We start from the raw sequence: 17,016 nt of genomic DNA on the forward strand, positions 1-17,016 counted from the left end.
TCCAGGAGAAGTTCTTTAGTTATGGCCCAAGGAGTGAAAAGGGGAACTCCTAAAGTCCAGAGAGATCATGACCATTCTCTCTCTCTCTCTCTCTTTTTAAAAATTATTCTCTTTCTCTGTTTGTCATGCCACAGGTCCTGGGCAAACCCACACCTGCAGGGTCAGCAGTCAGTAACGGGACTGATAGGAGCCAAAACTCTGAGGTAGGGTAAACTTGTTCTTTGTTCAGAAGAACTGTGATCCCACGGCAGGTGAGACTAGCTTCCATTGATATTTTTCTTTCCCTCTGTTCTCCTGCCACTTGGACCTGAACATGGGCTACAAACATAGACATGTGTAGAACAGAGTAACCAGGACTCCAATTTGGGGTGGAGGATCAAAAAGGGGAGCCCCGGGGAACTGAGAGTACCAGGGAGATTACAGAGAGGGTGGAGCTCAGGGAAGTGACTCCATACAGTTGTTTATGAATTCCAGGGCTCATTTCCAAGCCATACATGTTTGGATCTGGTTTTAATGAGGATAACAAGGCCTTTGAGAACTGAAGTAATGAGAGGTCATTAACCAGTTCTCAGACTGGCTTCTGGGTGGTGCACACCTGAAATGGGGACAAAAAGCAGTTAGAAAACTGAGTGGACGTTGACATCACACTGCACAGAAGGTGAGCTGGAACTTGCAAACTGAACCTAACCATGTCCATCACCTGCTAAAACAAAATATGAACATTTTTCATAATATTTAAACAAGATCCAGAGTCTTATAATATAATATCTAAATTGTTCAGGATAAAATAAAAAAATACTGAGCATACAAAGAACCATAACAATTTAGGTCACCTTCCCCTTTATCCCCCACTGTGCATTGCAGGTTCTGTGTCATTCTCCAGCTGCTCCCCATTCCACCCCAGTTTTCTTTGGAAAAGACAATCCACAGACACAAATGATGAGATTTCACTGATATTGGAATTAGAAGACAAAGGCTTTAAAGCAGCTATTATAAAAGTGCTCAAATGAGCAATTGTGAATATTCTGGAAACAAATATTAATATACAAAATCATAGAAAATAAATAGAAGATATAAGTGGAAATTTGAGAACTTGGAAATACCAGAACCAAACCAAGAAATTCACTGGTGGAAATTCCATTCAATGGAAATGGTAGAAGAAAGAGTCAGTGAACTTAAAAGTAGATAAATAGAAATTATGCACTGTAAATCGTAGAGACAAAAAATAGAATATGAAAAAAGAACAGAGCCTCTCTGACATATGCAACAACAACAAAAGATCTACCATTTATGTCATCAAGATCCCAGAAAAGGGGAAGAAAGACAGTGATGCTGAAAAACATTTAAATAATGTTTTAAAATGTCCCAAGTTTGGTGAAAGACATAAACTTACACATTCAAGACTTGAATAAACCTCAAACAGCGTAAGCACAAAGAAATCTACATCCAGACACATCAAAGTCAAACTACTGAAAGCTAAAGACAAAAGAAAAATCTTGAAAGTAGCCAGAGAAAAATGACTCATTATCTGTAGGGGCGCAATGATAGGAATGACTACAGATTTCTCATCAGAAACCATGAAGGCCATAGGTAGTGATACAGTATTTTATTTATTTATTTATTTAGAAAGGGTCTCACTTTGTTGCCCAGGCTGGAGTGCAGTGGTGCAAACATGGCTCACTACAGCCTCAACCTCCCAGGTTCAAGTGATCCTCTTGTCTCAGCACCCCAAGTAGCTGGGACTAAGGCACATGCACCACCATACCCAGCTAATTTTGGTATGTTCTATAGAGACTGAGTTTCACTATGTTGCCCAGGGTGGTCTCAAACTCCTGAGCTCAAGCAATCCATCCACCTTGGCTTCCCAAAGTACTGGGATTACAGGCGTGAGCCACCAATCCAAGCCTGTGATACAGTATTTATAAAGTGCTGAAAGAAAGTAACTGTTAACCTAGAGTTCAAAATCCAGCAAAAATATCCTTTGGGGATGAAGGCAAAATAAAGACATTCTCAGATGAAGGAAAACTAAAAGAATTCATAGAAGCAAGCCTGTTCTAAAGGAACTGATACAGTTCTTCTGATAGAGGGTATGCCCTGGTTCCATCCTAGCAACTGAACTTGCGGCCCTTCTGTATTATCCCTACCGTGTTGAACCTAAAGATTGCCACCCGGTGTAAAGAATGGACTGCCCATGTGACTGAATCTATCATTTTCTATTTATTAGGTAAATGCAGAGATTTCAGACATACAAAGTGACCTTCATAGGCCAATGGTGTTTCTGGAAACCTGTGAGCAAAAAAGGACTTCCGCTCTGAGGGGTGGCAGCATAGTCACGGGGCTGGGGCAACTGGTCTCTTTGGCAATAACTGCTTATCAGAGAGGTTCCCATGGCATCCAGGCCCTGCAGGGTGCTGTTGAGACCCTGTCAGGTGAGAACAACATGGGAATAATGTGGCCCAGGCTCCCCTACTGAGGACAGAAGGCACCAGAAGACAGTAGTAGACACTGGTCCAAAACCTGCAAGTGTGCACAGCAGATAGAATACTCATTTCTGCCAGCAGAGGTGATATTTTCAGGGGCCTTCATGGCTTTAGTGAGAGAGAACCAAGGAACTGGAAAGGATGGACACTGTAGGTGGCCGCACACACAAACCTCAGTGATTGGCAAAATCACCTGAGGAGAATTGGGCTGCTTCCTTGGCAAAGGAAGTGGTTGAAGAACTATTTTTGTGGCTGTTCTTATGATTCTGTGTCTCACTGTAGACCGGCACAGCCTAGAGAACATGGGCCATGGTTGTTATAAGGACGAGCTACAAATATTACAAGTAATTTGGAGAAGAGAGAGAAAAACACCTGTGATCCTATAACCCTAGCATGACTATCATCATTTTCATGTAATCTCATTCATTGGAAAATAAACTTAATATGATCAGTGGACCTTTTCACTTTACATGGATCATGGTTATTTTCAATGTTTCTACATTGTCCTCATACTCATCACTTAAAACAACTGCTTGATTAAATGGCTGCACATTAACTTAACTAATTCGATGTACATTAATTTCCTTAACAGCTACCCCTCTCTGTGGAACACTTAGGTTGTTTCCACTTCTCTAATATTCTGAGTAAGTGCAATGAACATCATCAATGCTCCTCTTTTTCCTTCTTTGAGATTGCCAAGGCTTTCTGGATTTTTTTTTTTTTTTTTTCAGATGGAGTTTCACTCTTGTTGCCCAGGCTAGAGTGCAATGGTACTTTCTTGGCTCACTGCAACCTCCACCTCCCAGGTTCAAGCAATTCTCCTGCCTCAGCCTCCCGCATAGCTGGGATTACAGGCATGTGCCACCAAGCCCGGCTAATTTTGTATTTTTAGTAGAGATGGGGTTTCTCCATGTTGGTCAGGCTGGTTTCAAACTCCTGACCTCAGGTGATCCGCCCACCTCAGCCTCCCGAAATGCTGGGGTTACAGGCATGAGCCACTGTGCCAGCTGCCATTCTGGATTTTAGCTGCAGCAAAAGAAATAGGACTGGATGTGCATGCATGTGAGTGTGCGCGTGTGTTTGGTGTGGGTGTACTTTAGTGCATACCACCACTCTCCACGGATGCTGTGCACACTGCCAGCCATCTTTTTGTGTGAGTGCTCTGTTTTCTAATTTATGCCTATCTTGGGGGGACTTGGCCGTGTCAGTGAGGCAGCCTTACTTCTTTGATTTTTAAAACAAATGGTCTGATGAAACTGCTTCTAAAACCAATCTGTCACCTGAGTAGCAGGGATCCTGACAGATTTTTCCCTAATTAATTAATTAATGAACTAATTAATTACGTGAATAGTTGCTGAGTATCTACTATGTGCCAACCCTGTATTAGGAGTTAGGAATGTAGCAATAAACACAGCAGACAAAAATCCCTGCCCTAATAGAGTTGACAGAACTTTGGTATTCTGTATTCACTGGTGAGACAGAATCAATGAATAAATACATATACAATGTAATTCCAAGAGATGATAAACATGTGAAGAAAAGTAAAGCAGGGACGGGGAGAGAGGGTAATGGAGGACTTTTTTTTTCTTAAAATAATTTTTTTTTTTTAGAAATAATGTCTTGTTATGTTGCCCAGGCTGGACTTCAACTTCTTGGCTCAAGTGATCCTCCCACCTCAGTCTCCCGAATAGCTGGGACTATAGGCATGGGCCATTGTGCCCAGTTCAGAGGAACCTTTTTAGAGAGGATGGTCAGGACAGCCTCTTTGAGCAGGTAATTTTGAGGTTGAATGAGCTGAGAGGTCCAGCCATGCTTTTGGAAGGGAGAGTGAGCCCGGCAGAGGGAACAGCAGTGCAAAGGCTCTGAGTTAGGAGTGAGTTTAGTGTTTTCAAGGAATAGCAAAGAATGCAGTGAAGCTGGAGTGAAATGAGTGAAGAGGGCAGTGATGAGATGAAGTCAGAGAGGTGGGGGTGATGATGAGGCTGTCTGGGGGAGGTCTGTCCAGTGTGGGCCTTGGGGATGGTAGGGAGTCCAGGGCAGGTGCTGTCTCATCTGGGATCCCCTGATCCTGGTTCTGTGGGAAGATACAGATCAGAGCAGGAGACAGGCACAAACAGATCATTTTAATATCTGGTGAGAGATGTTTTCAGAACCTAGAACCCAGGGGAAATTAGTGAGGCAACGATTTTCTCTCTTTCTGCTTGACTTCTGCTTTATTTATCTTCAGGACTAGCCATAATTTGAAGATGCTGGAAAAAAATATTCACAGTCCCTGGAAATGTGAATAGCAAAGTGATCAGGATTCTTTCCTTTGGCTCTTCAAAGCAGAGTCAACAAAAAGAGTTAGGGGCGAGTTTTTTTTTTTTTGGTTTTATGTTAAAAGAAAGAATGAACATATACTGTCTTTCTTCCATTTTCCTTTCCTTATACCTGGGTTTGGCTGAGCCTGAGAGCAAAGATTGCCATTTGGATTCAGTAGGTTGCTGATAAATTAAGTAGATTCCCTAATTTGTGGGTCAGATGTCTTACGGCTTGGTTTTGGTGAAGCAAATCTTGGGAGAGTGAATCCTGTCCACCCTCTGGCTGCTGGCCATATGGAGATGTTAGTAATTGCAGGTGAGGGCAGGTCAGCTGTCCCAAACCAAAGGTCCAGAGGTATCAGCAAATGCAGGGACTACCAAGCAATTATTTATGTCTCAGCCTGGCACGGAGTTAATTCCAGAGAGAGCTGCAGGTTCCATCACTAATTCATTGTATGATCTTGGGCAAGTCTATTATTTATAAAATGGGAGTTGAGGTAGGGTAGGGTGTGGATTGAGCTAGAGTGATAGCCATTGCTCTCTTCAGCTTTTAAATTCCAGTGGGTCAACAAAAAGGAAGCTTTTGAGCAGCCTTAATTGGCAGAGCTGAGGACACAAACAGCAGGAATAGCTGTAGAAGGATATGGCCTGGGTGGAGTTCCTGTAAGCCCAAGGGATTCCAGGACAGTTAGCAGGAAAACAAGGGTTAGCGAGGGGAAGAGGGATGGAAGGGGAAAAGGTTGGGCATGATCTTGCCCAGGATCACACAGCTGGGTAGAGGAGGAGGAGTAGGGGGGCAGGGCCGCGGGCATGGCTTTGTGGTTGTGTGAGTTCAGGCCTCTTTAAAGTGGAGTTTAGGAGCAGCTGGCTTCTCTGTAAGAGTTGCTCAGCTTAGTTGCAGGAGCCTGATGCGATCCCCTGAGAAAGGACTTAGGAAGGCCTGAGTTGCATGTTCTGGGTCCAGGGACCCTGCAAGGGCAGGTGGCATAGAGATAAGAGCAGGGCCCCTGCAGTCAGAAGGTGCTGTCCTCAGCCCAGCATGGTACTGAAAACATTAGGGGAACAGATCTTTAGGCTCTCTGCCTTCCGTGCCCAGGGAGCTTCATCAGGCCCCCTCCCAGACTCCACACATGATCACATATGCTGATTCCACGCCTTCATTGTGTAGGTGCAGCTTCCAGACAAGGTTCAGAGGCCCTTCTCTGCCAGACGGTGGCTCTAAGTCCTTTCATAGAGAAGTTCCAGAACCAGCTGCTTACATCCTGGCACTGCCATTTGTGGACAGCATGTGCACCTCCAAGCCACTTAACCTCTCCGAGCTCCTGTTTCCTCTTGGAGGAGTGGAATCATGATTACCTTGCAGGACTGGGACTGTTACTTAGGTTGATGCTTGTGAGACTCTTTCTATAGCACCCAAGAGGAGGCCAGGAATGTTCTTTCCTTTCCCTTTCCTGCATTAGAAAAAGTTGTGAAAGGCTTGGAAGTGGGCAAAAGGGGTGACTAAATGTCCTTTCAGTGGAATGCTGGGCATTTATCTGATGCTGCTGGGGTCTGTGTCTTTGATTGGGTGACTTATAATCCCTGGAAAACTGATACAAATGCAAACAATTCTTGCCTATCAAAACATAAGTGCGGTGACTCACGCCTGTAATCCCAGCACTTTGGAAAGCAGAGGGAGGTGGATTGCTTGAGCTCAGGAGTCTGAGACCAGCCTGAGCAACATGGCAAAAACCCCCATCTCTCTAAAAAGTACAAAAATTAGCTGGGAGTGGTGCACACACCTGCAGTGTCAGCTACTCAGGAGGCTGAGGTGGGAGGATTGCTTGAGACTGGGAGGTTGAGGCTACAGTGAGCTGTGATTGTGCTATTGCACTCTAGCCTGGGCAACAGAGCTGAGACCCTGTCTCAAAAAACAAAACAAAACATAAAGAAGCATAAGTGAATATTGTCCTCTAATGATACAATAACTTGTCCTCTAACTTCTGTTGTGGATTATTCCAAACAGTATGTTTTCTTGACCTATGGATGTGAACCAGTTTTCTCTCTGTTATTATTCCTGGCTGTCTATACCTGACTATCCTTCAGATTCTGCTTTGAAATGATTGTGACATCTTACTGGTTCCTTTATTAATTGATGAGTTAAATGATATCTTTGACATATGTTCATTTTGTGTTGTATGAGTCATGACTTTACCTTTGAAAATGGTATTTTAACACCCACTTCCTTGATGATTCATAAATCAGTAATTTAGATCAGACTTTCACCATCCATTCCCCACTGCTGATTCTATATTAAATTCCAAGTCCTTCATTCATCCTCCATCCCCAATACACAAACAGTACACACACACACAAACACACACGCACACACACACATGGGCACATAACCCCCACACACCCATAAAACTAGTGATTTTTGCAAGGGGAGGGGGCACTAAATACACAGGCATCTGGATATTTTAGACTGAATGGGGGTTGGATACCTAAGATATGAGGCTGTCTTGGAGACCAATTGTAGGAACTGAATGAAGTGGTACCTCGGGAGGGACTAACATAGTGTTCCCTATTTGGAGTAAGTTTTACACTGAATCCCAGCTTCAGCTCAAGTGAAAGAATTGTACTGACCAAGTCTTCCTGGGGCTCCCTCTCAGTGTCCTGTCCCCAACACTAAGGAAGGTGGCACTGAGGTGCCAGTAGTGAGTGGTGCTGGTCTGGGCAAGGTTTTAGATTTGCCAGTCTTCTTTTCAACATATTGCTCTTGGGGGCTGCCAGGTTCTGTTGCACTGGACACCTGGGACCTCTGCTGGACAAGGATTGGAGGGTCTTGGAGGCCTCAGTAGGAGGCATGGAAAGGTTGCACTGTGGGTGGTGGGTACTGGATCATCTCTGGGTGTCGCCTTGGACTAGTTCCCCTCACTGATTTCTACAGAGAGCCAACAGACAGATTGGCTTCTGCTCTGTATAACTACTAGAGTCTTCCCAGCACTTTGGAGTCCCACCAACTCCAAAACATGGTGGGGCTCAAGGAAAAGCAATGATAGGCTGTTCTCTGCACCACTGCGGCTCCAAGTGCGGTCTGCAAACAGCAGCATTGACATCACCTGGGAACTTGCTCAGGCTCCCGCCCAGATGTGCTGAATCAGAACGTGCAGTTTAACAAGATTCCCCAGGTGATTCCTGTGCACTCAGTTGGAGAAATGCTAGAGTGATGAAGGTCCCGCTAGCCTCAGAACTTTAAGCCCTCCAGTCTGTGAATCTCCTTAGCTGGGGCATAAGGGCTGTCACTTTCACTCTTCAGAGCCTGTTTCCTCATCTGTAAAGAAAGGATGATAGCCTCTGTGCCACAGAGCCATGGAGTGATCAAATGTACGCAAAACCATGGCCAGTTACTGCCTCTAACTTGTTGAAAGGCCAAGAGAACCCCAAGGAAACCCTGGTGGGAGTAGGATTGGCAAATAAGATCGGGGATCAGGGTGGCCAGGGCTGGGCTCTGGAGTTGCCCACAGATACCCTTTCACTGTCCAGCTGGCCTGTAGCAAAGTTAGCTCCAGGCCTGAGCTGCATTTCCCAAGCCCTTTGTGGGGACATCTATTACAAGGATTTGTCCTGGGATAGCATCTATCAGGCTTCCCTCCTTGCATGTTCTAAGGATGAAATGGAGCCCTTTGCCCTCAGTAGACGCAGGGAATGACAGGGCAGAATGAAATCACTTTAATCGCATAACAACATTTTCAGACCAGGAGTCACAGATGAAGAAAACATTTTGTCTTCCATTTGTACAATTCTGGTGAGGTGTGTGGTTGCACTGGACAATTTTTACAGACACATTTTTCACATTGAGAACTTAATAAATAGATACATACAACGTCAAACTCCACAGACAATGAGATATGGTGTGATTGTTTTCTTATTCTGCCTCCTCTGGGTTGGGAGGTTGCTTCTCGTTGGGCCGATGGAGCCTGGGTCCTCTAGGAGGGGTACTCATACTCCTCGGCACTGCGACGGCCAAAATCCATCCAGCCCATGTAGTCCCGGTCACTTATCCTGTGGCTGGGGTCCCGGTTCTGCAAGTTCTTAATGATGGACATTCGTCCAGAAGGAGCTACAAAGGACAGGGAGGAAGGAAACAGGGACATTACATCTAAAAGCATCAATTTGTGAAGGATAGCAATGGAAAAAGCCAGACACAATATAATAGACACCACCTTAAAAGTATCAAAGAGCTGTCAAAGTAGTGGAATTGATGGACCAAAATCTAAGAGAGGAGAAGGACCAATGTCTGTGTAACTGGAGACAGGACAATATTTACAAGTTAGGGGTGTGCTTTGTGTTCTGCAAGTATTTAGGTGGATTCATTTTCTCCAGCCTTGCAGGCTGGGGACTTGCCTAGATTTTCCTTAGTCTCCCTACCTTTTGCTTTCTTTTGGTAGGTGAGTGTTTTCCTTTTGTAGATGGCCTCAGCAGAAACCAACCAAAGATTTTTCCAGTACTTATTTATTCCTAAATTCATCCCTTAATATCCATCAACATTCCTGACTCCTGGAGAGCTCTTGTTATTAAGGTAGCAGAATTATAATATCTTGATGTTGGAATGGTTAAAAAAATAAAATCGTTGGTGGGAGTGTAAGTTAGTTCAACCATTGTGGAAGACAGTGTGGCAATTCCTCAAGGATATAGAACCAGAAATACCATTTGACCCAGCCATCCCATTACTGGGTATATACCCAAAGGATTGTAAACCATTCTGCTATAAAGACACATGCACACATATGTTTACTGCAGCACTATTCACAATAGCAAGGACTTGGAACCAATCAAATGCCCATCAATGATTGACTGGATAAAGAAAATGTGGCAATTTATACCATGGAGTACTATGCAGCCATAAAAAGGATGCATTCATGTCCTTTGCAGTGATGTGGATAAAGTTGGAAACCATCATTCTCAGCAATCTAACACAGGAACAGAAAACCAAACACCACATGTTCTCACTCATAAGTGGAAGTTGAACAATGAGAATACATGGATGCAGGGAGGGGAACATCACACACCAGGGCCTATTGGGGGGTGGGGGGTTAGGGGAGGGATAGCATTAGGAGAAATACCTAATGTAGATGATGGGTTGATGCAGCAAACTACCATGGCACAGGTATACTTATGTAACAAACCTGCATGTTCTGCACATGTATCCCAGAACTTAAAGTATAATAAAGAAAAAAATAAATAAAGCCCCTTTGCTATATAAATACTCTTTTAAAAATATGAATTTGAAAGTTACATTCAGAAAGTTTTTTTCATTTATCAGTAAGTGTTTTGAATTGATGGTCATTTTATTTTCAATGATAAATCAATATCAATTAAAAATGATATTCAGAAAAAGACTGTCAAATTAAAATCTTGGCACCTCAGTAATACTCAAAGAAGGGCGGGAGAGAGGTGATAACAAAGATGATTTAAATCAGCCATTTTGACCAAAATGCAGTAACTGAACCTGAAATGGTCCCGTTGGGATGGAAGTTAAGTCTTCAGGAACAGTGTGATCCTTTTGTAGAGCTCACACTGAGTGAGCAGGGACATGAAGAGGCAGTTTATTTGGAGGCATGAGACATAGTCCTAGCTCAAAGTTCATAGACAGTAGCCTCCTGGAGTACGAAATCAGTAGGACACCTTCTCCTGTGCAAGCTCAGTCTTAAGAAAGGTTCTTCAGGGACCTCAGTGAACAAAGCCTACACCAATTCAAGGGTAGAGGAGTGGAGGACCACTCAATGGTTCCCACTGTGTTGGGGGCCACTGTGTCCCCACCTCCTGTGAGGCTGGTCTATATCCCTTCTGCATGAGGCTGCCCTTGCCAGCTCCTGCCCATAGGCTGAGTAGAGTCAGACTATGGCTTATTTATTGATAAATGAAAATGCAAAGGCAGTTACCCAGGGTAATAAAATTAAGCAAGTTTAATTAAAAACAGAAACAACACAGAACAACGTCCCCACCCTTTCTCTCCCCAACCGCAACCCTTCCCTGTTTTGGAACCAAGAGTCAATTCAGCACATTTCAAGCCTTTTTGCAGATATCCTCAGCCTACGTAGAAGAAAAATAGCCCCTGTTATTTAATTGTTCATTGTTCAGGTGAAATATTAGTCCTTGAATTCAGGAAAACCTATAGACCCAGTTACCTGTACACAGTCACGTGGAAACGTGACCCATCCTCCTGCCTGCTGTGATGATGAGTGCCCACTGAGGCCTGGGCAAACCCAAATTTCCATCTAATGGAAGCGAAGTGATAGCTTCAATACGAGCAAGCAGCCTCAGTTAACGGTGGGGGCACCATGTTCAGTCGTAGAAGCTGCATTTATCACACACCCTGACTTCCCTGTTCCACGTACAGTTCTGTCCTCACGTCATGTGTATTTACCAGGGTCCTCACTCACTTTCCCAGTGCTGACATAGAGTAGAGGCTTACATCTGATGTATGGAATTGATCAAAGCCTGATTCCTACGGGCCACAAGAGATGGACGGGCCTCCCTCTGAGTCACACAAATAATTTGAAGGGGCTTAGGGGAAAGCGAGCCTCAGGACAGGACTGTCTGCATGTCACTCAGCTAGTGAGCTGCTGAATCACCTTATTTGTGGAAAAAGGCTTTGGTGCTGAGAAAACAGTGACATTCTGAGCTCTTGCTACAACTGAACGGTTTAGCTCTTTTAAACTTTAAAATGTGGAATAGGCAGTACAGCTAGGAAGCTGAATGGCTTCCAGGCCCTCCTGGGAGGAGCAGGACTAGACAGAGTCTCAGCCCTGCTGTTGCGTAGGTATGGAACAACATGTAGGTTACTCAGGCTTCTAGAGCCCCAGCTTCCACGCTGGCAAAATGGGTATAATAATACTCACTGTGCAGGGCTGTTGTACTGACAGAGACAATATAGATGTAGCATTGAAGCTTTGCTGGGCATGGGGGAGGTGTACACTAAATGCCTCTAGGTATCTTTACCCACTGCCCTCCAATAGAATTGTTTCTTCTTGGACCATTGAAAGTGCTGCAGATATTTCCTAATGATAAACTCTTAAGCACTGCTCAAAGAATGCATTGTCTTGTTTAGAACATTTAAGCATAATATATACTATAGTGGAGCAAAAATCTGATATGATTTTGAAATATGTAAAATATTCAAAGAAACTGTACAGTTTCTATATGTGTAAGTATTTATTCCTAGTTCATGTTTGTCACATAGAAGAGTTTGGTTGTTTTTTAGCTAGTGTTGATCCTAGGTGTTGGCATCTAAATTTCCAAGTGATTGCTATTTTCTCCTGGGTTTGTTTGACACAATTGGCTGAAGGTAAAGGGAGAGGGGGACTGAGAAGAAGGACTAGAAAGAACTTTCCAGCTAAGATTTATGCTTTAAGAGCCATTGTCTAGTATTGATTCTAGGAAACAATGTGTTAATGAGTTTTTTTTTTTTTTTCTAGAACAATTTTGGAACCAAGAGTCAATTCGGCACATTTCAGGCCTTTTTGCAGATATCCTCAGCCTACGTAAAAGAAAAACGGGGTCTTTCCCAAATTGGGGGAGGGGAGTTCCAGATCCACAGATCAGTGAAAAGCCTAGGATATTTCAGACTTGTCTGGCTGAAATTCAGCCTGTATCTGGGGACAGACACTAAATTATTTTCAGGCAGAAAATCAGCAGGAACTCAAAAGCTTTCAGACTTTCTCTCTCCATCTGATAAGTATTTCTATCTTCTTCAATTTAATTAGTAGGAAAGCAAAACAGAAGGTGGTGGGTGGGGCAATTTCCCAAAGACAGGAAGAAATACAACAAATCACTGATTTGTTCTTTCCTTCTGAAGCCTCTGGGTCAAAGAGTTCCAGTCTTCCCTTCACGTGAGCCCACAGGAGAACTCTGCAGAGCCAAAGCTCTTTATCTTATCCCTTTCTGGTCAAGCCAGGGGTTAAGGTTCAAATCTAGGCCCTGAAACACCTGTTGGGTAAGAGTGCAATGGTGCAATCTCGGCTCACTGCAACCTCCACCTCCCGGGTTCAAGCTACTCTCCTGCCTCAGCCTCCCATGTAGCTGGGATTGCAAACATGTGCCATCATACCCAGCTAATTTTGTATTTTTAGTAGAGATGGGGTTTCATCATGTTGGTCAGGCTGGTCTCGAACTCCTGATCTCATGTGATCCACCTGCTTCGGCCTTCCAAAGTGCTGGGATTACAAGCGTGAGCCACTGCTCCTGGCCTGCTGAATTATTTTAATGTCCAGCTGTGTTTGTACTGTTCAGCACACTGCTCCACAGCCAGTGTTCATTATTAGTGTCACTGGGGATAAAGTTGGCAGAAAAAAGCTGCCGCAATCCAAAGCATGATTCCTATGGGTCACAAGAGATGAATGGGCCTCCCTCTGAATCACACAAAGAATTGGAAGGAGCTTAGGGGAAAGCTAGCCTCAGGTCAGGACTGCCTGCATGCCACTCAGCTAGTGAGCTGCTGAATCACCTTATTCCTGGAGAAAGACTTTGATGCTGAGAAAAATGACTTGCTCAGCTCTTGCCATAACTGTGACCATCTCTGCGACAGTAAGTAAAAAATACCTGTCTTGTTGGGGGTAATTATGTGTAAGTCATTGCAAGGAGAACACAAAACTGCTGCTGATTCTTTCCTTCTGTTACATGGTTTGGTGGAGATGGACACATTGCCACTGCTTTTTTAAACTGCTGTAGCCAGATCTCAGGCATTCTCAGCATTGATGCCTTCCTGCTAGAGGATTTCCAAGGGTTGGTATCTGGGTGGCTCCCAGTTTCTTTGCGTTTTTAGTAGAGGGTATTTAGTGTATCTAGGAACCCTTTCCTAGGGTTCGATAATTATCTTTTAATGGCTTGGTAAAATGGTGTTGAACTTAATCAGCAACACTGCTAAAAATTGGTTCAAAGAAAGTTTTTCAAGAAGGTTCCCCTTACTTATAAATTAAGTCTCCATACCCCTTCTCAGATTGCTACAAAGGACGGCCAGAAACCATGTTGCTTATTTCCTACCGAGAAAGGTCATCTTCATCAGGCCGGCGCTAGAGAAAAGGGTCAGCATCCAGAGCCTGGGAACAAGGGCAGAAGTGAGGGATGGGGAGGCAGCATTCTTACCTTTCCTGGCCTGCTGGATGTATCTTGCCAGCAGCGCGCCCAGGTGCGCTCGGGACTCCCCGTCCGTCCTCTGCACTGCCCTCAGCTGCCTACGGGGCGCCTCCTCTGCCCGCTGGAGCCCGGAGCCCGCGGGCTCTGCGGGAGGCACCGGCTGCGTCAGGGCGCCAGCCGCCAGAACCGCCATCAGTACGCACAGGCGCACGCCGCTGTTCATGGCTGTAGGGAGCAAAGGAGGAGGGGGCGTTAACGGAAAGGCTGGGCATCCGAGAGCTCCTGCGGCGGGCAGGGCACCCAGAAACCGGCTTAGGACAAACACAGGTGTTCCAGACTCCCCAGGCCGCCGCAAGCACGAGGGCTCAAGCCGAGTGCCATGGCGCGCGCTCCCAGGCGCACACGGCAGGTCTTTGGGAACTCCACACCCAGTGCCGAGGGGCAGACAGAGACCGTTTTCTGCCGTGTTGAGCAGAAGGAATGTTTTCTCCTTTCCTAAAGTTTGAGGAAGTGTTTGCAGAGTACCTCTCTTCTAACTGAAAGAAGAAAAACAAAACCCCACGAGATTAAAAATAGTGTGGAAAAAAATATCCTAAAGGGAAGACTCCGTGGGAGAAATGAGAACCCTGGGGAAAGCACCTTTCCAGACGGCTAACAAGCTTTCAGTATGGAAATACAGTCAATGACGAAAAAGAGAAGCACAGTTTAAAATGTAGGAGCAATAAATAAAGCCGTATTTATAAAGTTTTCTCAAAGTGTAGAAGGGAAATGGCAACAAGTCACTACGCAAAACATAGGCAGGTTTTAAAATCAGAAATATGTGCCCAGCACTCAGGCTTCCAAAGCCCCGTGCATTTTAGATCGCTAGTGGGTAAAACACCCTCACATTTCTATCCGTAAAGCCTCGAAATTTTCTGCAGTATTTAGAAAATGAATTTAAATCTTAAAACCCTCTGGTATTTTATTAGAAAAGATTGCAAAGTCCCCAGCACCGGTGTGTAACAGCTAGCAAATCTCAATCTGCATGCGAATCTTGGCGAATGGGTAGTTCATCCCTTAATGATGCCGGCGCGTGAAAGGCTCTAAAGCAGCTCTACCTACCCAGACCTCACTTTTAGACCCGGAGCCGTTGTTTCTGACGACTTCAAGAAACGTCTTTCGAGCTCTCGGAGGAAAGACACAGAAAATAGAAAAGCAAAATGGAAATGGGCACAAAGCGGAGGACAGCATTCTTCAAAGACACACGACACTTGGATCCCCCGCTGACGAACCGAGGGACCTACCTTTTGGATTAGAACGCAGCTGGCTTGGCGTTTCCAACTGGAGCAGCCCGGCAGCTGAGCCAAGTTCAGGAAGGACCAGAGGGCGGCTGCCTTTTAAATAGCCCCGCCCGGCGGCGGCGTCCAGTCATGTATTTACTCAGCGCTGACGCAGACTGGCAGCAACACGTGCTCAGAGGGTGGCCACTGGGGCGACAACCGGTTGAAGTGGCTCCTGGGGGAGAGGGGGAGGTGGTCCAGTGGGGCGGATTTAACCCCTCCCAGGCTGGGCCGGGTGTCTGCGCCCCTCTGGGTCCCAGAAGCTTTCGCCCAACCCTTTCCAGCTGCCGCTCCCCTGCGCATTCCAGGGCAGTGCTCTCCAAGGTGGGAAACCTAGGAGTTTGGAGTCTTCCCAGGGATAGAGAAGCTGCCGCTGGCTTAGTTCGCTTTGGGGACCGGAGGGTCCAGAAAGGAAACTGGGGCGGGGGTGGGGGGTGAACACTGGGCGGGACTGAGCGTCAGTAAGGCGTGATTCTGAGAGGGATGGGGCGTGGGCCCCCCTACCCCGGAGCGTCCGAGGCGCTGGTCTTCATACTTGTCTGGGCCCTTTCGAAGGACAGAGGAGGAGTCGGGGTCTTTACTTTCTTCTCAGCCGCATTAAAAGCCCTCGCAGTTCTCCAGGTTTCTGAGAGCTAGTGTTCCAGGTCAGTGAAAGGGCTCCGGCCACAGCTGGCTGTTGGTGTCCTGGGCCTCTCTTTACGCAGCTGTAAAATGGGGATGACACCATCTGGTTTTGCTCAGAGGAATCCGGTTTGGGAAAGCGATGTGTTTACTTCCCGGGCCAACCTACCGCCACCCGCGGCGCCCACTGTTCCCAGCTGCCGACAAGCGGCGCCAGCGAGGGTCCTGGGGAACTTGCCCACCGCACCCCTGCAAGCTCGGGTAGACCAAGGCATTCGCCCCTCCCACCTTTCCTGAGGGCCCACACACTCACACCCCTAGGACCGTACCTGTCAGGACTCAGCTGCGCAGCCTGGAGATGAGAACCTCGCCCGTCGTCACTCACCCGTCCGGTGGAGGGAAGGGAGGCACCAAGGCTGCAGTGCGCCTTTCCCTGCGCGAGGTTACTTTCCTGGCTCCGGAGCGGGCCGACCCGTAGTCCCTCAGTGCGCAGTGGTCGTCTACACCCTGAAGCCCTTTGAGTTCGAATCGGCTTGCTGGTGCTTGAGTTCGCGGCGTCCCCGCAAAGGCACTGCGAACCCCATTTCACAGACCGCAAACCGAGGGGCGAGGAAGAGCAGCGCTTGCCAAGGCTCCACAATGCGCCCCTCGCCCTCTCCGTGCACCGAGGCAGCCCAGCCCGGGACCTGGAGATCACCAGGCATCCCTGAACCTTGGGACCTCAACTACTCTCCCTTTCTTTCCCTCATTCGTCTTAGATGGAAGGAGAAAGATTTAGAAGCGCTTATTTTAAAATTGGAATCCGTATTCAGCTCTGGAATTCCCTCTGGAATGGAGGGACTGTGGCGACGACAGTGTGGGGGTTGAGTAGGTGAGGCGGGAGTAGGGGAGGTGGTGGGGGGGCCCGGAGACGCCTCCGGTTGCTGCTTCACTTTCTAATCCTGAGAGGCAGCTGCGTTTCTGCAACCTATGGGCAATATGTTTGAAAGAGCTGATTAAATAATTTCCAGTGGTTTCCCCACTAGCCTGCTAAGGTTTGTGTAGTTCAGTTGGGAAAACTAGTCTTACTTGTGACTGTGGCAAGACATATCTGAAAACATAAACTTGTTATCAAAATATCCCCAGAACTTCTAATTCAGCAGGCTTGAGGAAGGGCCCAATAATCCGAATTCATTCCTT

General features: G+C 46.2%; 1 protein-coding gene across 2 annotated transcripts; it reads right to left on the reverse strand.

Moving 5' to 3' along the window:
- Positions 1–8,475: 8,475 nt before the first annotated feature.
- Positions 8,476–16,682, reverse strand: CCK (cholecystokinin). Of its 2 annotated transcripts, XM_011950942.1 has the most exons (5): positions 16,167–16,682; positions 15,752–15,920; positions 15,181–15,391; positions 13,907–14,122; positions 8,476–8,882 (listed from the first exon to the last, which is right to left on the reverse strand). In XM_011950942.1, exons 4-5 carry the CDS (start codon positions 14,118–14,120, stop codon positions 8,749–8,751), a joined length of 348 nt encoding a protein of 115 aa, XP_011806332.1. In that variant the 5' UTR covers positions 14,121–14,122; positions 15,181–15,391; positions 15,752–15,920; positions 16,167–16,682; the 3' UTR covers positions 8,476–8,748. The 2 variants fall into 2 exon arrangements, with proteins under 2 accessions (XP_011806332.1, XP_011806333.1); XM_011950943.1 differs by lacking the exons at positions 15,181–15,391; positions 15,752–15,920; positions 16,167–16,682 and having other exon boundaries at positions 13,907–14,123.
- Between the last annotated feature and the right edge of the window lie 334 nt (positions 16,683–17,016).

The sequence above is a fragment of the Colobus angolensis genome, unplaced genomic scaffold, assembly GCF_000951035.1.
Source record: "Colobus angolensis palliatus isolate OR3802 unplaced genomic scaffold, Cang.pa_1.0 Scaffold311, whole genome shotgun sequence".
Classification (NCBI taxonomy): domain Eukaryota; kingdom Metazoa; phylum Chordata; class Mammalia; order Primates; family Cercopithecidae; genus Colobus; species Colobus angolensis.